Here is a 22,774-nt window from a genome sequence, read left to right as displayed (position 1 = left end):
GGACTCGATCACAAACCTTGTGCCCACAATTTCCATGTTAAAATTTATTTCTTTGGCTCACCATCTTAGTTGTTCATGTAAAATTCACAATAGTTTACAGTCTACCCAATGCTGTAGACAGCAAGCTGTTTCAGCCATAAAGGCCTCATCAGTACAGCTACGAGCTCAATAGGCCGAGCTACCAGCCATGGTGCAAAGGAGGTTACGATGGTTACAATCTACGTCATAGTTTGAGCACTCTGATCTGGCAAGGTGCATGTACGTACGGGCCTGATTCAAATCTGGCTTAGGAAATTGTATTTTCATTGCTTCCAGGTTCGGCCCCATCTTCTCTGTGCTGCGCTGATGAGTTCACAAAAAACGAAACAGCACATGCTGTCCGCAGATTGAGTAGACATACAGCTGTACTGGCCTGCATATAATCCAGGGCGCGAAGGACACTTAGGTGCTGACGGCCTTCATTTTATCATATCAAAGGTGGTCCCACTGGGCCACGTAAACTTTGAAGGAGCAGCCATCAGCAGCTCCAAGCAGGTAATCGCTCAGAAGTTCGTCTGCATTGAACCTCGGCAAGCGTCGATGCTTGTTCAGTGTCGCACTCTCGCAGCAATGTCTTCAGCATAGACATTGTAGCCATTGCCCGTTTTATTCATGGCCTTAACTAGAATTGAATCGGATGGAGAACCAAGGATTAATTTATTCAAAAGAGAAATGACCAAGGAGCTCCATTTACCCTATATTGTCCACTAACCCCACCAGTTACTAGACAATCAGCTCGTATGATAGCATTGCACCGGCACTGACAGACGGCACTGACGTTCTACACCTACCTGGCTAACAGCTCTAGCATATCTTGTATGCGCACTCCAGCAGCGTTCCAGCTTGGAATGTTCTAAGTTAGAGAAATAACATAAGGAGGGGAAGGTGAGCGCAACTAAGATGAGGAGGATGGCAGATGTTCATGCATGTCGATGATGATACTGGCAAGACCATTGGACAATACGGTGAAAACACGATTCAAGAAGGCAAAGCAATACTCCATACAACTTGTGTGGCTCAACAGATGAGAAGATCAATAAAAGGGGAAGCTATGCGAACAAGAATCATGAAAACCCGAACGGCTCAGTACAACAGCAATGTACTTCGACTATGACAATTTAGATGGACAATAAGCAGCGGTAACAAGCAGCAGTTTCACACGACGATCGTTTCGCCGTATAGACAAAGACGGCTCATCAGGTGTGTAGAAATGGACTCGGATGGATTTTTTTCCTGGCCACGCGAAAAGGGCCCTAATGATGATTTTTGTCAAAATGAGTTCAGTGTCCAATATTATAGCTGAAGCTGTCAGGATTGCTGTGCAAAAAACCGTTCCAAAAAATGTCAATACAAACCAGAGTTATAGTGATTTTTGTAACTGCGTTTCAAGGTAATTTCTGAGTAAACCGCTGATAAATTAATGGGAACTAGATTATTTGACAGCGGTTCGTAATGGCAAGAATAACTCAGCTAAATTTTAAAAAAACCATGGCATTCAGTGAATCATAAGCTTCTTATGTCCCTGTTTGTTCCTCAAGAGTCATGCAGATTCCTGTGTAAGTCAATCCGACATCTGGGCTTCTGCAGGTACGGGCTGTGGGCAGAGGTCGCCCTTGTACGGGTCAGCAACAAACGGACGGATCTCCTTGTACAAGTACTGCGCCCGGTCATCACTTATGCCACCAAGAGGAATGGCAGACGGCAGTATTGTCTGCGACAGAGTGCCGGGATCGCACTTGAGGATGTTGACAGCAGTTTCCTCGGAGTCCACGAGAACGGATGCAGTGACAACTCCCGGCTTGTCGGCATCAAACAGGAAGTGGTGGTACTTCGAAATACCGGGGACTTTGCTGAAGTGCTGGTCGAAAAATTCGTCCCATTTATACCACGGTACACCTCCACTGTGGGCAGCATTGCAGACAGCCGAGCTGTTGACTACTTCTGATAGCTGGGGTAGGGTGTAGGTGTCACTCTTCCCATATCGCTGTTTGAGGAGCCCGAAGCAACCGTCCACCAAGCAACGTGTATGGCCAGCAATCATGAATGAAAGCAGGATCTTCTTGTGCAGACCCACAATGGTCCTCCATGCGATATAGGACAGCACTGTGCGGTTCTTGTTTTGCCCTGCACAGTTGTCTGCACGGAGGACACATTGTTGCTCACCATGGCCGTACATGTGAAAGACGTGATGTAACAGGCTCACAACTGAGTTGGCACCATGACTGCGTGTACCATTCGGACCGATTGTGTCTGTTTCATCAAGCAGGTAGTTCATCTGGAGTGGCATACCTTCACTGCACACACCCCATAGCTGGACCTGGACCTCAGCAAGTTCCCATCCAGTGAAGTGGACGATTTCCAACTTACGATGAGAGGACTAGAAAAAGCAGAAAAGGATATGCTGTTGATGGGAGTACTGTTGTCGGCGGAGTACCCACGCTCCGACGCTCAGCGAGGAAAGAGAAGACGTGCAGCATTTGATTATTCGTTCCGCGGAGAGGTTGTATGCGCCGGGGCATTCAGGCAAATCTATGACGTGTCGCAGAGAGTATTGAAAAATATACTTTGAAGTACTAAACCACCTGAAAAACTGCGGACCTGTGCCACGCATCAACCGTAACACGGGACGTCGGCCCCACAATGCCCTGACGTTTAATGTTGTGAAAGTGTGTGCCGACTTTCTAAAGCAGTATGCAGAGGAATTCGGCTTACCTTTCCCAGCTCCTCTTCATGGGAGGGCTGATCGACCACCCATCTTCCTCCCCTCAAGCCAGTTAAAAAAGGATGTGCACAAGTTGTATGTGGCGGCATGCTCAAAGCAGAATGTGCAAGCTGTCAAGAAGACAGCATTCAACGACATTTGGAAGGTGATGTACCCACACCTAAAGTTTATGACTGCACGGACAGATGTATGCAGCAGCTGTGAGTTGCTCCGCCGTGCTGTTTCGGCGGCTGTGACGGAACAGGAGAAAACAACCGATTTGCAGGAATTTACAGCACACATGCACAAAGCGCAACGAGAGAGATACCAATATCAGCAAGCTTCAAGGGATGCCAGCGCTGAGCTCAAGGATGTCCAACCTAGCTACCAACCACCATACGCACCATGCTCACAACAACTTACGAAGTCTCACTATACGTTCGACTTCGCTCAGCAAGTTACGTTGCCTCATATGGCGCGGCAACCCGGTCCTCTCTACTTCAAGACGCCACTCTGCATACGTATTTGCGCACCCCGCCGCCTGAAACGGCCTGGGCCATGGGATGAAGTTAGGATGCCTAGCAATTTTGAATGGAAATAGAATAGTGTACCATGCGAAATGGTATGGTGCATCTGCCCTCATGGTAAAATGGAAAGCTAATGTCCGTCCATGTTATGCATGGCATATACTCCAAAATAGTCATAATCTTATAAACTGAGCCGGACGACGTGCACGGCCACCCCAACACCGGCAACGCAACGGCTGCATAGTTTTAGCCGGTTTCTGAGGGTATCCTGGATTTGGTGTGCAGCGCTGTGGAAATGGCTTGTTGTGGAGGTCCCAGCACTGGATGTTGTATCAAAGGTACGACCTCGTAGCACGTGCTAAACCTAAAAAAATCAAAAATTGACTTGGGTCTGTGTGGGTCTGTGAGAGAACGCCCACTCGTTCCGCTGTAACAGATTCCAGAGCCTCGTTGAGGGGCCCTCCCGCGTCACCCATGGCTGCTTCTAGACTTGGTTTAGGTTTGGGTCCCGCGCACGGACAGAATGGGCACGAAAATGTGAAAAATTGTAAATGCATTTGTTTGGCTCCTGGGTGGCTCGCACACCGTGGCACTATGCCTAGTTGTTGCACTATTTACAGTGGTGGAGAGTTACTCTTAACTCGTTTCCATTATTATGTCCTTTTCCTTTCTACTTTTATTATTGGCTCACTACCCGAATTTCAAATTGCACACCTGATGAGCCGTCACGAACCATACGGCGAAACGTACGTCGTGTGAAACAACTTGTTTTGTAGTCAACTAGTCCATCACAATGTCATGCATGAGGAGTACTGTAGGATTTTAGATTTCGGCTTGTACAATTCGTTCTCGCAAAGGTTCCCCCCACTTAACTTATCTTTGATATTTTTGACCCACCCAAGTTGAGTGGTGTGCTGCTTTGCTGCTCCGAATTGTAGTTAGACCGCTTTGTCAAATCGCCTACTGGTCTCGTCATCGTCCCTTGACAATCGACCCACCCAAGTTGAGTGGTGTGCTGCTTTGCTGCTCCGAATTGTAGTTAGACCGCTTTGTCAAATCGCCTACTGGTCTCGTCATCGTCCCTTGACAATCGACATTCTTTTTGTTCCGTTGGGACTGTAGCTTGTGCTCGTTTTCGTTGCGCTTGCCTTCCCCTCTTTGGTCTTTCCATAACCTTGAACCTTCCAAGTGGGAAGGCTGTCGGTTAGCGCTACGGAAATGTGTTGAAGTTAGATTTCAGGACGTCGAATGTCTCAGTACTCTGTCAGTTTTGTGCCTAGTTGTTGCACTTTCTGACTGTATATAGTATCTAGTTACAGTGGTGGAGAGTTACTCGAAAAATGAAAATGCTGGAGCAGGACGAAAGTGCACGCATTTCATTTCCAGGAAGCCCAAGATTGTGAAGATTGAGTGAGTAGAACTGAAGTTACGTCCCAAAGAACATGAAAATATGCAGAATTTTGAAATTTTCAATCGGCTTTCAAAGGGTTAACTCGTTTCCATATGTCCTTTTCCTTTCTACTATACGAAAGACACAATTTTAATGGCGTCTGGCGCTAGCCGGAATCCACACAGCTTTATTCGAATTCAAGATGTAGCATAGTCGCGTTCGGTTCAATACGGGCGCGCATGCTTCCACCTGCTTCTCACCCGGCATGATGTCCTTGCATGCAAATCCAAACTAGCGCAAATGATTAATGACAAGGCAGGGCTTTCATTTACGTGGTGCGGCTTATTTGACTTGTTTTCTTGCAACAGGCCTTGAAAACGTCCTGAATTAGAGTGAGCAGTATCCAGATAATGTTAGTACTAGGGCTGAAACAATTATACCGAATACTCGAGTACTCGCTCGGTTTTTTCAAAAATAATCGTACTCGGAATAAATCAGAGTAATCGTTCATACATGGTACATGCATTTACCACAGATATCTGCAGTGTCAGAGCAGCAGTCGCCAGATATTGATGTGCAGACTGTGTGGTGAACATTTGTTCACGAGTAGAGAGAGCCCAAATGACCCACCAACCAATATACCCGAGAAAAATGACTGCTACTCGCTTCGATCGGGGTTGTATCATGTGATTTTCAGGCCTTGGTGTGCAATTTTTAGGCGATAAAGAATACTCGAATACTTGAATATTCGATCGGAGAAAATTGGAGTACTCGAACTCGGGATCTCAGTGCCAACTTTCACCCCTAGTTTGTACTGATAGCGGCTTTTTTTTCTTCACAGAATACAGTTTGCATTTGGAACAAAAATATTTTGATTTAAGAAGTTTACTCCTCCAGAAATTATAATAATGTTATGTATAGAATGTCATTATATATTCCGTATAGAATGTCATTGTATCACTAAATGCTACTCTTCTGCCTGCTCATCTGCTGGGTCTTCTTCATGAATTGTTGGTAGCAAAGCTTGCCGCTTTCGCCGCTTTACGGCTAAAGGCCTTGGAGGCCTTGGAGGGTTCCTCCTGTAGAGAGTAAGATACTCGTATAGGATAGCCCGCCAGTGGAACTTCTGCTGGATATTCTCCAGCAGCTCTGCCGGTCGGATTTGCAGCTGTTGGCACATGTGTACCCATATGGGTGCCGGCATGTCGTGAATGTGTACCGGCGGCGGTTTATCAACGTAACTCTGCAGCTTGGGCTCGACGAAATCCGGCGCGTCGGTGAACCAGGAATGCGTCATGGCCTGCACTGCCGTTGGCCGATCTTGTGGCCTGTACAGCAGCAACTCTCGAAGCAGCAACTTCAGATTCGGCGATAGTTCCGAGTATTGACTTCCTGCGATATTAATGCCACGCACTATTGCGCTATTCTGCTGACTTATGCTAAATCGCGGGAAATCTATGGCGAATGGATAGTCCTGCACGGCGACACGGTAGATCATACCGCCCAGAAAGAACATGACGGTCTTGTGATCTACGCCACCCATGGTCGGATCGTTCATCTCCGGGGGATGGGTGTACATATCGGCGCGGATGAATGGCACCTTGTCCTGCCCTGGTGGAATCTGACGAGCCATTCCGAAGTCTATCACTTTGGCATGACCATCTACTGAGACAATGATATTGTCTTCGTTTAAGTCCCTGCGGGAATAACAAAGCATAAAACCACATTTAAACATGCCCAGAAAGTTATTGGGGCACACGGCTACAGCGTACGACTCTTCGTCTATAGCAAGCTCGTTATTTTATTGCCTTGTCAGTTTGAGCACTCAGACAAGGTACGTTCGGGTCTGGTTTAAATCTGGCTTCGGAAACTATGTTTTTCATTGCTATCAGATTCAGGATGATTTTCACTGTGCTGCACTGATGAGTCTACACAGGACGAGACACCTCTGTCCCGCGGCAGTATGAGTGAGTTCGCTAACGGTAAAAAGCAATGAATTTTACCACTGTTGAGTCACCTCCACCATTACACTGCACTCTTTAGCCGACTAGACCCTCCTACACGCAACAATCACCTTTGCGAGGACACTTCCGTAGACGATATTGATAGACTCCTAGTCTAATCGGCTAAAGAGCGCAGTGTAATGGTGGAGGGGACTCAACATTTTTTTCAATGGCCGAGAGCTCTGTCGCACCCTGTAATAATTTTACCACTGTTACACTGTCATTATTATTATTATTATTATTATTATTATTATTATTCAAAGGATCAATCGGGGAAGTGAACTGCCTGAAAAGAGAAAAAAAACGCCAGACCCACCAGGACTCGAACCTGGGACCCTGTTGTCATGAGCAATGCTCTAACCACTGAGCTATGGGACCAGGCTGAACCTAGAAGGCGCTGACAAGTTTTTCACTCCAAAGGCAGCTCACAACACGTGCCACACATACTGATGGCACTTGGGTCTTTTTCCCTCCCCCAGGGGACCAACCACGGTCAGTTCCTGGAAACTACCAGAGGTGAAAGAAAGTGATTAAATTTGGAAAGGATTGGGAGAACTTCAAATTCAAAGGATCCGAGGAGTCCTGGTGGGTCTGGCGTTTTTTTTTTTTTTTTTTTTTTCTCTTTTCAGGCAGTTTTGGAAGAAATGAACTAAATTTGAAGAACAATTGTTTTGTGATCATCACTCTTGATCAGTATATACGATATTTTCCTGTGCATTTGATATGGTTTGCTTCCTGAAGCCCATCACAATAAGCGATATATCGGTATAGCCGATAATAGTATGTATAGTGATATTTTAGCTGTATTTTTTTGTGATTTGATTTTGATTTTGGCGAGTTCGATCATTATAGCCGGTATATCGTTACACCCGGTCACTTTATAAACGATACTCACTGTATTGTCATATTTCTTCCATTGTCGCTTATTCATTATAATTATTGTTATTGCAAAGAGCAACAAATGAGTAGCATAAAATGTTACGAGCTACAACATACTGTCCAACAACTTAACCAGATCTTATACAGTCAGCGAGTGTGACAAAATGGCACAAAACTGACGAGCATGGAGACATTAGGCGACCTCACACCTGACTGTCTAAGATTTGGTCACGTTGGTGGACAGTTAGTAATAACTCATAACATTTTGTTCTTCTCCTATTTTTGACCATAATTTGATTGGCTCACCATCCGAGTTGAACAAAGCGCAACATTATTATTATTAGTGAATCCTTCGAAATTATCAACATAACGAGTCCATTGGGAGAAAATGACTTACTTTTTGTTCAACCATAGGCATAGTGACCTCACGGACGGCACCAAACCTCCCCCTGCCTAGTCCAGAGCCAAAGTGGACGACATCGCACAAAGTCTTAGTGGCGGATACATATTGAACCCGGGGTCCAAAGACCGCCTCATCGATCGGCCTTGGCCACACTTGGACAGCCATTTTTGCCAGGTAAAGGGAAATGAGACGATGATGTATAAAAGTAAACGCAAGGAATCGTTGTCACGATTTGCTGATAAATGATACAACTGAGCAATGTTCACCATTGGGAAAAGGTCAGTTTTGAATTGTATCCAAATCCGCAAAAGCTAAGAGTAGGTGCTCGCCTACTTGTGCAGTGCTTTTTCGTCCTTGCTAGTAGTGTATGTACAACTTTGCAATACGTCAAGTACACACGATACAGACTTAACTGCCTATGCACTAAAATCAATATCGCTTACACATGGTACCGGTCGGTTTCATTCCGTATGTCATATCATCGCCCTGCATTCGGTATCTTCGGCCTGTCTTAACACATTCTGATGGCCAAAGATCAGACGTGTTACAGCGCTGAACATTACATTTTCTCAATGCTTCCTGCCATGCATGTGAATCACTAGAACTGTGGCTGGGTGGCTGACCCACGTCAACTCTACCCATCGCACGCTTTCGAATGAAAACCCTAGCGATGTGCATGTAAAGCACGGCTTGGTTAATGACGCCCTCCAGTGTATCCTCTCTAAGAACGCTCCACTGGTACATGTAAACTTCGAAAAAGCAGCCACCCTGGCGCTGGATTAGTTATATGCAACTATTTACAATTTCGGGCACAAGTTGCGATCGATTCAACCAACTATTATAAAACAAGATGTTTAACAGGCAAACGTGCACAATCTAGGAAAAAAGTGATAAGAAGTACTGAGACATTTCACGCCATGAAAGTCAGCCATAGCACTGGTCGATAGCGCTAACCAAAGGCCTTCCAACTTAGAAGTTCTTGGATATTGGCGATAATTCTAAAGTTGGCAAGGCGAGCGCCATCGAGCCGAGCACAAGGTCGAACGTCTGACTGTTCAAAATCTGGATTAGTTGGTGGACTCGATCGCAAACCTTGTGCCCACAATTTCCATGTTAAAATTTATTTCTTTGGCTCACCATCTTAGTTGTTCATGTAAAATTCACAATAGTTTACAGTCTACCCAATGCTGTAGACAGCAAGCTGTTTCAGCCATAAAGGCCTCATCAGTACAGCTACGAGCTCAATAGGCCGAGCTACCAGCCATGGTGCAAAGGAGGTAACGATGGTTACAATCTACGTCATAGTTTGAGCACTCTGATCTGGCAAGGTGCATGTACGTACGGGCCTGATTCAAATCTGGCTTAGGAAATTGTATTTTCATTGCTTCCAGGTTCGGCCCCATCTTCTCTGTGCTGCGCTGATGAGTTCACAAAAAACGAAACAGCACATGCTGTCCGCAGATTGAGTAGACATACAGCTGTACTGGCCTGCATATAATCCAGGGCGCGAAGGACACTTAGGTGCTGACGGCCTTCATTTTATCATATCAAAGGTGGTCCCACTGGGCCACGTAAGCTTTGAAGGAGCAGCCATCAGCAGCTCCAAGCAGGTAATCGCTCAGAAGTTCGTCTGCATTGAACCTCGGCAAGCGTCGATGCTTGTTCAGTGTCGCACTCTCGCAGCAATGTCTTCAGCATAGACATTGTAGCCATTGCCCGTTTTATTCATGGCCTTAACTAGAATTGAATCGGATGGAGAACCAAGGATTAATTTATTCAAAAGAGAAATGACCAAGGAGCTCCATTTACCCTATATTGTCCACTAACCCCACCAGTTACTAGACAATCAGCTCGTATGATAGCATTGCACCGGCACTGACAGACGGCACTGACGTTCTACACCTACCTGGCTAACAGCTCTAGCATATCTTGTATGCGCACTCCAGCAGCGTTCCAGCTTGGAATGTTCTAAGTTAGAGAAATAACATAAGGAGGGGAAGGTGAGCGCAACTAAGATGAGGAGGATGGCAGATGTTCATGCATGTCGATGATGATACTGGCAAGACCATTGGACAATACGGTGAAAACACGATTCAAGAAGGCAAAGCAATACTCCATACAACTTGTGTGGCTCAACAGATGAGAAGATCAATAAAAGGGGAAGCTATGCGAACAAGAATCATGAAAACCCGAACGGCTCAGTACAACAGCAATGTACTTCGACTATGAGAATTTAGATGGACAATAAGCAGTGGTAACAAGCAGCAGTTTCACACGACGATCGTTTCGCCGTATAGACAAAGACGGCTCATCAGGTGTGTAGAAATGGACTCGGATGGATTTTTTTCCTGGCCACGCGAAAAGGGCCCTAATGATGATTTTTGTCAAAATGAGTTTAGTGTCCAATATTATAGCTGAAGCTGTCAGGATTGCTGTGCAAAAAACCGTTCCAAAAAATGTCAATACAAACCAGAGTTATAGTGATTTTTGTAACTGCGTTTCAAGGTAATTTCTGAGTAAACCGCTGAAAAATTAATGGAAACTAGATTATTTGACAGCGGTTCGTAATGGCAAGAATAACTCAGCTAAATTTTAAAAAAAAAACCATGGCATTCAGTGAATTAAAAGCTTGTTATGTCCCTGTTTGTTCCTCAAGAGTCATGCAGATTCCTGTGTAAGTCAATCCGACATCTGGGCTTCTGCAGGTACGGGCTGTGGGCAGAGGTCGCCCTTGTACGGGTCAGCAACAAACGGACGGATCTCCTTGTACAAGTACTGCGCCCGGTCATCACTTATGCCACCAAGAGGAATGGCAGACGGCAGTATTGTCTGCGACAGAGTGCCGGGATCGCACTTGAGGATGTTGACAGCAGTTTGCTCGGAGTCCACGAGAACGGATGCAGTGACAACTCCCGGCTTGTCGGCATCAAACAGGAAGTGGTGGTACTTCGAAATACCGGGGACTTTGCTGAAGTGCTGGTCGAAAAATTCGTCCCATTTATACCACGGTACACCTCCACTGTGGGCAGCATTGCAGACAGCCGAGCTGTTGACTACTTCTGATAGCTGGGGTAGGGTGTAGGTATCACTCTTCCTATATCGCTGTTTGAGGAGCCCGATGCAACCGTCCACCAAGCAACGTGTATGGCCAGCAATCATGAATGAAAGCAGGATCTTCTTGTGCAGACCCACAATGGTCCTCCATGCGATATAGGACAGCATTGTGCGGTTCTTGTTTTGCCCTGCACAGTTGTCTGCACGGAGGACACATTGTTGCTCACCATGGCCGTACATGTGAAGGAAGCGATGTAACAGGCTCACAACTGAGTTGGCACCATGACTGCGTGTACCATTTGGACCGATTGTTTCTGTTTCATCAAGCAGGTAGTTCATCTGGAGTGGCATACCTTCACTGCACACACCCCATAGCTGGACCTTACATGGCGTCTTGAAGTAGAGAGGACCGGGTTGCCGCGCCATATGAGGCAACGTAACTTGCTGAGCGAAGTCGAACGTATAGTGAGACTTTGTGAGTACTAAGTTGTCGTGAGCATGGTGCGTATGGTGGTTGGTAGCTAGGTTGGACATCCTTGAGCTCAGCGTTGGCATCCCTTGACGCTTGCTGATATTGGTATCTCTCTCGTTGCGTTTTGTGCATGTGTGCTGTAAATTCCTGCAAATCGGTTGTTTTCTCCTGTTCCGTCACAGCCGCCGAAACAGCACGGCGGAGCAACTCACAGCTGCTGCATACATCTGTCCGTGCAGTCATAAACTTTAGGTGTGGGTACAGAGCCTTCCAAATGTCGTTGAATGCTGTCTTCTTGACAGCTTGCACATTCTGCTCTGAGCATGCCGCCACATACAACTTGTGCACATACTTTTTTGACTGGCTTGAGGGGAGGAAGATGGGTGGTCGATCAGCCCTCTCATGAAGAGGAGCTGGGAAAGGTAAGCCGAATTCCTCTGCATACTGCTTTAGAAAGTCGGCACACACTTTCACAACATTGAACGTCAGGGCATTGTGCGGCCGCCGTCCCGTGTTACGGTTGATGCGTGGCACAGGTCCGCAGTTTTTCAGGTGGTTGAGTATATTTTTCAATACTCTCTGCGACACGTCATAGATTTGCCTGAATGCCCCGGCGCATACAACCTCTCCGCGGAACGAATAATCAAATGCTGCACGTCTTCTCTTTCCTCGCTGAGCGTCGGAGCGTGGGTACTCCGCCGACAACAGTACTCCCATCAACAGCATATCCTTTTCTGCTTTTTCTAGTCCTCTCATCGTAAGTTGGAAATCGTCCACTTCACTGGATGGGAACTTGCTGAGGCAGTTTTTGGTGCAGCCGCAGGACCTCGTTGGAGTGTCAGCTGCTGCTGCTGCTGCATTGCGCGAAATCGCGCATCTATGAGCGACATCCACATAAACTGCTGGGACCATGGTTGTGTACTCGAATCTCATTCTGAGCACCCTTTTTTCTTCCTTTTTTCAGCCGTTTTTTTGCAAAAAGTCCTCGAGCTCGATTTTTTTGATCGATCGTTCTTCAAGGAAAGACGAGTGGACAATCGATCAACAGGGCCGAGGACGAATGCGTCTAGTTGGAGTTCTTGCATTGCACAGGATGACCAGACACACATATAGATACATTGCGACGATCTAATCTGCACAGTGTTTCCTAATACCGCACGCATGACGGTAAGTACAATTCATGTGATTTCAAATTGTTTGTGATCTACAACGTCGCGAGCAGGACGGAAATACAGCAACAGCACGACAACCGTTATACCAGGCAGTAACCAACAGTCACCTCCGTCACATTCTCCAGATCAGAAGGCAAGTGAGGCAGTGAACATGAAGAAATAAAGTATGAAAGAATGAAAAGTGAATAATTCAAAAATCTCAGAAACGTTGAACGTAAAAAACACTGAGAACAAGAAAAGTGACTTACTTCGATGGCAAAAGACAAAGCGAATGTTCCTCGTATGGACCTGGCTCTCGCGGAATCAGCCACACTGTGGAACCATGTGTTTGATTCCACAAGGGATGGCTACCTGCTCCTCACCAACCAGCCTCCACGACGGTGGTAAAGTCGCCAAAAATACGAAAGTTGAACATTTTGTGCATGCATGCAATAGAAAATTTGTGCTGAGTATGTCGAGTGGCCATTCGCACAGGACAAAGCCGTTGCGCAAGCTGTGACCCTGAAATTTCGTCCATTGGTAGCGAGGGTAACCCTGAGCTGGAAAGTGTAAGGGATGGCATGCTACACTCCCCCGCATACGCTTGACAGCACGATTTGAGGCGTGGAGTAGCAATATACCAGTATCTTACTACCCCCTGATACCTGATGCATGGACGTCGTCATCTTCATCCCGCAGATCGAAAATGTACAGGTGTCGCGTGATTTCGCGCAATGCATCAGCAGCCTGTCCCTCACCAGCATCAGCAACATGCACCTGAGCAGCAGCAGCAGCAGCCTGTCCCTCAGCAGCGCCATCAACCTGTTGCATAGGGGTAGCAGCAGCAGCCTGTTCCCCGGCTGGTTCTTGATTTTCTTGAACCGGAAAAGCAACAGCAGCGTTCAGAACAAACTCATGGACGGCTGTGTCCGTGTCCACATCACCTTCCCAGTACTGAAGCGATCGCTCTCTCACCGTCATCCTCACTGGGCAATCCTGGCGCATCACAGGGTTCTGAGCCATCTGGAACGTCACCATAAAGGCTGGTGGAGACACCAACGACAGCAGCGGAAAGTGGAACAGCTGATCGTGACACTCGAAAATCTTCTCCGTCAGAATCGTCATCACTCGCGCTAGTGTCGGCATTGGATTCAGATTCAGCGCTGGGCGCGAGATACTGATCCTCACTGGCGGTGAGGACCAGGCTCAGTGCTTCGTCAACAGTGAAATGTCGATAGATACTCATCTCGGCGGAAGAATAGCAAAACAAGAACAGCGATGGAAAAATCGCACTGGAGAAATTTCCAAACTAGCGCAGCTCGCTCCCCGAAGCGCGACGCAAATTTTTTCGATCTCAGCCGTACATTGGCTGATTTGAAAAAGGGAAACACCCACGTAGAGCTGGGACCTTGGGCACTGTGCTATCCTGGAGAGCCTAGCGCTTACCATACTCGCGTTGCGATCGAGCGCGCGAATACTGTGGTGTATGTGAACTATGACGTAATCGACCTGTCAACTTTCAAGTGCGTGTTACGGCCCTTTTCGCACGGCCCGGCTCGAGCCTCAGTACAACAGCAGTGTACTTCGACTACAGTAAGATCGGGCGCCGAAGAACACCTCGCCGAAGAACACCCAGGCTGGAAAACCGGCAAAATTTAAGAACAGTCCAGGCTAGAATTATCAGATTTAAGAACACTAGATCTACATTGTACGTAGATCTACATTGTACATGTATGGGAGGTGAGTACATGTCATGTACACGTGTAAACAGTAACTGCTACATGTACAGTCATTCCCATTTACGACACCCACTAGTTTAGAAGTACTACATAATACACTACATGTACATGTACATGTACATGTACATGACAAACGTCATGACGTCACTCGACTCGCCGCGCGCGTGTGAATAAGAACGGTCTGGCTAGAATCAAAAATTTAAGAACTTTCCTAGGCTGCGCTCGAGCCCCTGCGTTCTTCGGCGCCCGATCTTACTGTATGACAATTTAGATGGACAATAAGCAGCGGTAACAAGCAGCAGTTTCACACGACGATCGTTTCGCCGTTTAGATAAAGACGGCTCATCAGGTGTGTAGAAATGGACTCGGATGGATTTTTTTCACGGTTCGCGTGAGACTCGGCTGGAAGCCGGGCTTTCCGCATCCGTAGGAACGCCACCACCCTTCAAGGATCAAGGCGCAGATACAGCTCCTAACGCGGTGGGAGGTGAGTAGATCAGCTCACCAGCAAGTGGTCAAAGACCGAAAATCCCATTCACTGCATCCATGACCATGTTTTCTTCGTGCCAGGCCACGAGTTCCCAATTAACTGTGGGTCGCAGCACGGCTGGAAAAAATCCTTCTGCTTCCAAGCAGGACTTGAACCTGGTACCCTCTGTTTCTCAATCATGATCTTAGACGATCACACTATGCCTGCCTGTCTCGGATGGATAGCAAAGTATTAATGTACACAAAAGAGGAAGGACCAAGGAACTACAAGTTACGCTATACTGTCCACTGACACCACCAGTTATTAAACAATCAGCTCATGCGATAACCATGCACGACACTGACCGACGGCACTGACGTTCTACAACTAGCTTGCTAACAGTTTTAGCACATCTTGGATGCGCACTCCAATAGTCTTCCTACATGGCAGTTTCAAAGTTATAAAAAAACATAAGGAGGGGAAGATGAGCTCATCCTAGATAAGCACGAGCTGTTTCAAAGTTATAAAAAAAAACATAAGGAGGGGAAGATGAGCACATCCTAGATAAGCACGAGCTGAAAGTCTCAGCTGTGCATCCTCTCCTTGTGTTATTTCTATAACTTAGAACCTTCCAAGTTGGAAAGCTGTTGGAGTGAGAAGGCGTTTCTTTCAGTGCCGAAATTGTGAAAATTGGTACGTAGGTAGAACCTTTCAGCACCTGGGCGCACGGATTCGTCAACATGTACCGTTGAATCTTTTCTCTGTAGCTGCACGTGGCTCTCGACCTCTGCGTGGTCGTCCAACAAAGTGTCCAGTGCAGTCTGTTTCTGAGGTGGACTTGTCCAAGTTCGATGTGGATACGCTTGCCGACGCCTCCTCCTTTTCGTCGCGCGCAGGGCTGGAGCCAACCCAAACAACAGTCAAAAAGAAGAAGAGACTGATACGGAAACCACCGAAACTGATATCTGGACAATCGAGCTCCGGACGAGTCACCAGAAGCCAATTGAGGAGACGAATTGATGACGAATCAAAAGAACCAATACTGGAAGTGACAACAACGGTTAATGTGAAGAAACGAGGTAGACCACGGAAGCAGGACAGACTGAACGTGGAGCAGCACACTGATCTCGACCGAGGCAATCGGAATTGCAGGGACGCAGGGCGTAATGGGAGATATTCGGAAGCGGCAGGATCGGAGGTGACAACGGCCAAGTCGTCGGGTCAGGGAAGCGGCACCTCGGCAATCAAGTGTCACCTGTGGGGCAGTGCTAGTTGTCGTGAGTGGTATTCCGATGATGTATTCTCTGTTTTGTCGCGTGGTAGGTCTTTGTTAAATCTTGCCGTGTTGGAAGCTTTGTACATACGTAAGTTAGACCCTGAGCTTTGTGTTCTTGTGATCTCTCGATATTTCTCTCTTTTTCTTGTCACTACGTTTTTGTCACTTATTGGATTTGCATGCTGTTTTCTTAAATCTTCACATCTTTTTTTGGTGTCACTTCTACACATAATTGGAGTGATATATTTCTGAACTTCTTTTCCTTATAGTTGTAGTCTTTTAGCTTATTTCCATCATTCCCTGTAGTTTTTTGACAAGAAGGGAACGAAAACGTTCATTACTTTGACACATGTCCTAATTGGCTGGTGGTGACTCTTGCGTAGATGCATGCGTAGATAATACATTTTTTGTAATAATAATAAGAAGAAGAATAGTAATAATAACTGGTTTGAGGGAAAGAGACAAACGGCAAAAGTCTGAAGAAGAAATTGACTGCCACCACCAGGACTCGAACCAGGGACACTCGCTTGTAGCCAGCGATGCTCTAACCACTCAGCTATGGTGTAGTCGTTATCCCAGCAGAGGCCGTTCAACATTTTCTTCAGACTTCGAAACTCACACTTCCTGTGAATCCACACAGGCGGGTGGGACGCAGCCCTCACTGTAACCAAGAGTACATACTCTTGCTGTAACCCACACACTTCACGTACTTCTTTGAAGTACAAACTAGCACGCGGGGAGCCCCAAGTCATAAAATATTAACTGGTTTGAGGGAAAGAGACAAACGGGAAAAGTCTGAAGAAAAAATTGACTGTCACCACCAGGACTCGAACTAGGGACCTCGCTTGTAGCCAGCGATGCTCTAACCACTGAGCTATGGTGTAGTCGTCATCCCAGCAGAGGCAAATAATAATAATAATAATAATAATAATAAAACAGGTCGCGTAATGAAGCAGCATAACGATAGATGCGCAAAGTCGAGATGCCTGGTCCGCTTCTGTCCTGGGTTCACTACCCCGTGCATTGCAGCCACGAGCAAAACCAGCTCAGGCTGAGAGTTCCCTCCATGATTGCTTGTCCAAAACGCGCATTCTGAGCCCACTCAGGTCAGTCAGTTTTCATATCGCACTGTAAAAACCCTGGGTTCGAGAGTTTTATGACGACTGTGTGCTGTGAATGATTCGTGCGGAGTGAATGGAACCGACATACATAATAATAGTTGAAGTCATATCGGTTCTCGTACGGGCAGCCACGGTATGTGTGGAAGACCACTGGCACTGTCTGCACACGTATTTGCGCATCCCCGCCGCATGAAATGGCCTGGGCCATTGGATGAGGTTAGGATGCCTAGCAATTTTGAATGGAAATAGATCAGTGTACCATGCGAAATGGTATGGTGCATCTGCCCTCATGGTAAAATGGAAAGCTAATGTCCGTCCATGTTATGCGTGGCATATGCTCCAAAATATTCATATTCTTATAAACTGAGCCGGACGACGTGCACGGCCACCCCAACACCGGCAACGCAACGGCTGCAGAATGTTGAAGTTGGCATTGTTCGTCCTGCCAATGTGTCATGCACGTAATGTCTTTTTCCTGTCGGTTTGAACCTCTTGAAAATGGTTTACCCAAATTGTTTGGTTTTCAACTACGTTCTTCTCGACTGTAGATTATAAGTAGAATTGTACTATCATGTACAGTATACTGGTCACGTGGTGTTATGTCGCTTTGCCACTATGTACCGTCAGCTGTCATGATTCCTGTTGTCATCCGTTTCCATTTTTTTTCTTGAAGTAGACAGTCGACATTTCGTGTTTTTTAGGAATGTATTATTACATGTGTTTCCCTTTTGCCATTTCTGGAGTTACACGCGTGTGGTCATTGGCCTTGCTTATTCCTCATTTGTTTTCAGGCGGCTTATGTGAAGGCTAGCCAAGCTTGCTTGGTGATGTCAACGCGAACATGCGTATAATAAGAACAAACTGAGCCGATAATTTTATTTTTGAATAACCTAAATATGATGGAAAAAGGATACAATTATATGCTAGCACCTTTTGTGTTTGTTGACGGCTGTGAACAGGCCGGCAAGAGCGCTTGAGTGTCATTGGTTCTGAGAGTCCTGCACTCGTATACAACCGATTGCCAATGGTACCTGAGCGATACTTTCTCCAGGAGCTGTACTTCTCCGATGCCAAACTGGCTGCACATCGCTGCTGAGACGTGGGGCACTAACTCTTTGATGCAACTGGGGCGTTCTTGCTTCCTGTAAACCCTCAACTGAGGCTCCTGGCAATAATCCGCCACCTTGAACCATGGGTAGTGCAACGCTTGCTCTGCGCACGGCCTTAGGTCGGGACAGAATGCAAGCATGTCTCTGATTAGGGCTTGAAGTCCAAAGGACAGGAATATAAAACCTTGGGCTTTGTCGTCGAAGCTATTCATCATGGCCGAATTTTGCTCCTGCCATGTCAGACCAGTGGTTTTGCCGAATGGTTGAGCATCTGGCGCCAATCGATGTGCCGCCAATCGGTAGAGCATTGCGCCCAAGAAGAAGATAATGGACTTGTGATCCACACCACCCATGTCCGCATCGTTCATCTCCGGCGGATGGCAGTACATATTTTGCCTGATGTACTCTATTTTGTCCTGGCCTGCTGGAATCTGGCGCGCTACTCCGAAGTCGATCAGCTTGGTCTCGCCGCTGTGTGAAACCATAATGTTGCTCTCCTTGAGATCTCTGTAGCGATATGAACACACAAAAGATCAATTGTACACCTGGACACAATTCTTTTGAAACTGAACCCCACTGTTGGGAAGAAGGTAATTATCAGCACTTGGCCTTTGACAATATAATTCTGTGTGCATTGATTACAGAAGCAGCATCCCCGTTGCATCCCATGGCCGACTACACACATACACACTTCCCACAATAACAAGAGGTTCCTTCGGTGTACTTTTAGAAGTAAAATTTCTTCTTACAACTGTTTCGGTCATTAGAGAAGGTTGAGTTGTTGAATCAGAAACGAAGATAGTTCAGTAGTCCGAAGGACCTCTTACATTGGCGGAAAATGTGTGTGGTCGCCCACAGAGCACGACAGTGGTGTTTTCAATGTGCGTAGAAGCGTCATTGAAACTTCATGTATGTGTGTTCAGTAGATAAAACGCAGTCAAAAAGTGAGAATTAGTCACAATCCTGACAGAAAGACAAATCGATTGTCCCCTCGCGCACGTGATCCGAAAATCTTACACAAAACGATGACGTCATGCCACAGCACTAAAAATCTTCACAAGTTCAGGGAATGGAAAATCTGCAAAAAGATGTCATTTCTGTTCGGTAAGTACACGTATTCATATTCAGTGACAGGTGAAAAGAATTGCAATTTCAAGCGGCCTGCGTGTAGTATTTCAATACAGCGCTACGGCCGTAAAGGGAACTCACAAGTGCAAAACCCGTGCAGTTTGCAGGTAGTGCAGAGCATGAAGTGCCTGACTTAGAACACCCCTCAGCCGTTGTTCCGAGAAGATTGCACCACGTGACATGTAGGTTCCGAGGCTCACACCATCTACACGCTCCAAAAACAGAATGGCCCATGTCTCAGTCTGCATTGCCCCGAGACAGGCGACGATATTCGGGTGCCGCAGCTGGAAGCCGAAGTCCAACTCCCTCGCAACTCTGTCAGAGTAGGCTTCGAATCCTTTACCCTGGTAACTTTGAATCTTCGCTACAATTCCCTAAGCACACAACAGAACAGGAGAAGATACGTGATCAACTCTGCTGCAATCAGGTAATGGCGAATCATATCTCACCCCGGGCAAATGTCCTCAAGATGTGCAGATTCCCCTGTAGCAACCCAATCTGTGGATACAATCATCTTCACGCCAGTCTTCAAGCGGTACACTAATTATTGCAAAAAATGAAAGTCATGCTCGGATATACTCGGATTGTGAGTCAAGGACACAATAGTTACACAACAAACAAGGAAAACGATGCGGCACAAGTTATGCGTTAGGGTACGACAACATGTATGGTTGTCCATCAAAGTTATAAACCGAGTACAGTACTGTTGGATATTGGCATTAGGTTTCCTTTCTTATCCCTGATAAAACTGAGCCGACCGATTTGGGTGGTACATAGTTGCTTTGCCTTGTCGAGTTGTGGTTACTGCGTATTGTTCCATGGTCTTACAGTCCCGTTATCGTACCAAGCCTGCATTCCACTCAGCCTTGGTGTGTAGCTTGTGTTGGGCTTAACGGCGCTTACCTTGACCTATTTGGGAATTATCACTAGAATCTATGAACCGTCCAAGTTGGAATGACATGTTTTAGCGCTATCAAGCAGTGCGGAAGCTCACTTACTGGCCATGGAATGTCTCAGTACTCCTTGTCAGTCTGGTGCTACCTTGTGCACGTCTAACGTTTCAAAATCGGATTCAGTTGGTCGATTCTAATGCATAACTTGTGCCCCATCGTTTTCCCTGTTTCCTTCTAAAGGTATGCTATTTTAGGGCAAGGTCAACGACCTAAAGTGGTGGTATTGGAGTATGCGGACAATTCGAAAAGCACCCGATTCCCTTAAGATTGGGACATCACAATTACCAGTGATTCTCACAAGAAACGCTTGGGATTTCGGCTTCAAGGTGTGTGATTTGAATGCGCATTTACTTGTAATACTAATAAACCGTAGAACGTAATATCTGCCATGAACATTCGACAAAAGGATACTCTCCCTCAGTCACAGCCCTATATGTAGGTCAATGATATCAATATCAGGTTACTTACCTCTGGCACTCCCGGCATGGATACGGCATGCACTTTTCCGAATTTTCCCCTGCCAAGCTCAGCGCCAAACTTAATGACACCCGCTAGAGTCTTCGTCGCGCCGTCATACTCCACCCGTTCTCCGAACAGCTCGGGGCAGAGTGGTTCCGGCCAAACACGGCAGCTAGCCATGCTACGAAAAATAATGAGTTCTGAAATCAAAGAGGAGAATGGAAATTACTAACTTCTCCCCGATGGTGCAACTGAGAAAAAAATCAAAAAAACCCTTTCAGTTATGCATATACCATTAGTTGGCCGATGCATAGCTACGCTTTGAGCAGCTATGCTTCCACAGTATAGCTACTCATTTTTAATTTAAACGCATACAAACTTTTTCTACAAACCATACTGTAGATTTTGAGTGCGCCTTGCGGAAATCTGCAATCTAATTTTAGCAGTATATGCTTTTAGACGAGTAGATTAACGTTCTCATCTACTCTTGCTTGTAATGCATAAGAAAAGAGAACGAAGTAGCATTTCCATTTAAGGTAGCTCCTACCCCTCGGGTCCAAATTTTTTTTGTTTGAAACGTGGCTACAAACGATTGTTCTTTGTTCCGTAGGATATTTAGTGTACGGAGACAAAATTTTATCAAGTTCTACCGGCCGGTTTCACTCGGGGGAGGGGCCAAACATAACATACTCACAATTACCAATTTAGGCCAAAAAAACACCGGAAAATCACTTTTTTGGCCGTAGCACTCGTAGTCACCCCATTTTACTTAATGTCCAACATCAGGACAGTAGTATACTTGCTAAATACCAGCATAAGCTTTAGAAGTGGGTAGAATTCTGCTAGAAGGTGACCTTTTTCTCTTTTCGGAATCATCCCATTTCAGCGCACACGTCCCACATATTAGCCCCGCCCACAAGTATTTGACACTGGACTTGCCGTGTATTCGATGGTTATGCTATCATAACCTAATATTGATACTGTGTAGCAAGTTTGAGCAGGTTCTACCGAAGGTAACTCTTGAAATAAAACTTTGAAGTGTCAAGTGATGCCATATTTTCAAGAATCAGCACATTGCACTGGGACATTGTCCAACGCCTTAGAACCCCTGACTCCACCATATGACAGATACGTATCTTGCAATAATTGATTGCAACATCTTTCAAACATAGTAGTAGAGCTTTGGATCAAGTTTTAGCAGTTTCCACCGAAGCTAACTACCGAAATAGAACTTTGAAGTCGCCCACATACTAAATGCCATAGCTGAGCATGTGCATTGTGTGTATGGTCTAAAAGTTTTCACAACTAGCTCCAATGCGGCAGATACGTGTCTTACATTACTTGATTGCAACATATTCAGAACATAGTAGTAGAGCTTTGGATCAAGTTTTAGCAGTTTCCACCGAAGCTAACTACCGAAATAGAACTTTGAAGTCGCCCGCATACTAAATGCCATAGCTGAGCATGTGCATTGTGTGTATGGTCTAAAGGTTTTCACAACTAGCTCCAATGCGGCAGATACGTGTCTTACATTACTTGATTGCAACATCTTCAGAACATAGTAGTAGAGCTTTGGATCAAGTTTAGACAGTTTCTACCGAAGCTAACTACCAAAATAGAACTTTGAAGTCGCCCACATACTAAATGCCATACATGTAGCTGAGCATGTGTATTGAGTGTACATGTATGCTCTAGTGTTTTTCACAACTTTCTCCAACATGAAGCCAATAATGATGTGGAATTTTTTGACTGCTTTGTCCAAAACACAGTGCTGAAGCAATGGACATTGGGCACTTTCTACTGGTAGTGCAATTATTATTATAAAGTGTTTGCTGCCAACATAGCAAGCAATACTGCTATACTAAATGCGTATTCCATTGGGTACGGTCCAATGGCTTTTC

General features: G+C 46.0%; 2 protein-coding genes across 2 annotated transcripts; both read right to left on the bottom strand.

The window, feature by feature from the left end:
* Nucleotides 1–5,551: 5,551 nt before the first annotated feature.
* On the bottom strand, nucleotides 5,552–8,232 carry LOC135824793 (uncharacterized). The gene is made up of 2 exons (XM_065337497.1): nucleotides 7,937–8,232; nucleotides 5,552–6,354 (listed from the first exon to the last, which is right to left on the bottom strand). The coding sequence occupies exon 2, from the start codon at nucleotides 6,288–6,290 to the stop codon at nucleotides 5,625–5,627; it is 666 nt and encodes a 221-aa protein (XP_065193569.1). The 5' UTR covers nucleotides 6,291–6,354; nucleotides 7,937–8,232; the 3' UTR covers nucleotides 5,552–5,624.
* A 9,908-nt stretch (nucleotides 8,233–18,140) lies between these two features.
* On the bottom strand, nucleotides 18,141–21,053 carry LOC135825115 (death-associated protein kinase 3-like). The gene is made up of 3 exons (XM_065337850.1): nucleotides 20,883–21,053; nucleotides 19,543–19,835; nucleotides 18,141–18,840 (listed from the first exon to the last, which is right to left on the bottom strand). Exons 1-3 carry the CDS (start codon nucleotides 21,051–21,053, stop codon nucleotides 18,141–18,143), a joined length of 1,164 nt encoding a protein of 387 aa, XP_065193922.1.
* Between the last annotated feature and the right edge of the window lie 1,721 nt (nucleotides 21,054–22,774).

This window comes from Sycon ciliatum, chromosome 9 (genome assembly GCF_964019385.1).
Source record: "Sycon ciliatum chromosome 9, ocSycCili1.1, whole genome shotgun sequence".
NCBI classification, from domain to species: Eukaryota; Metazoa; Porifera; class Calcarea; order Leucosolenida; family Sycettidae; genus Sycon; species Sycon ciliatum.
This window is presented reverse-complemented; position numbering and strand designations above follow the sequence as displayed.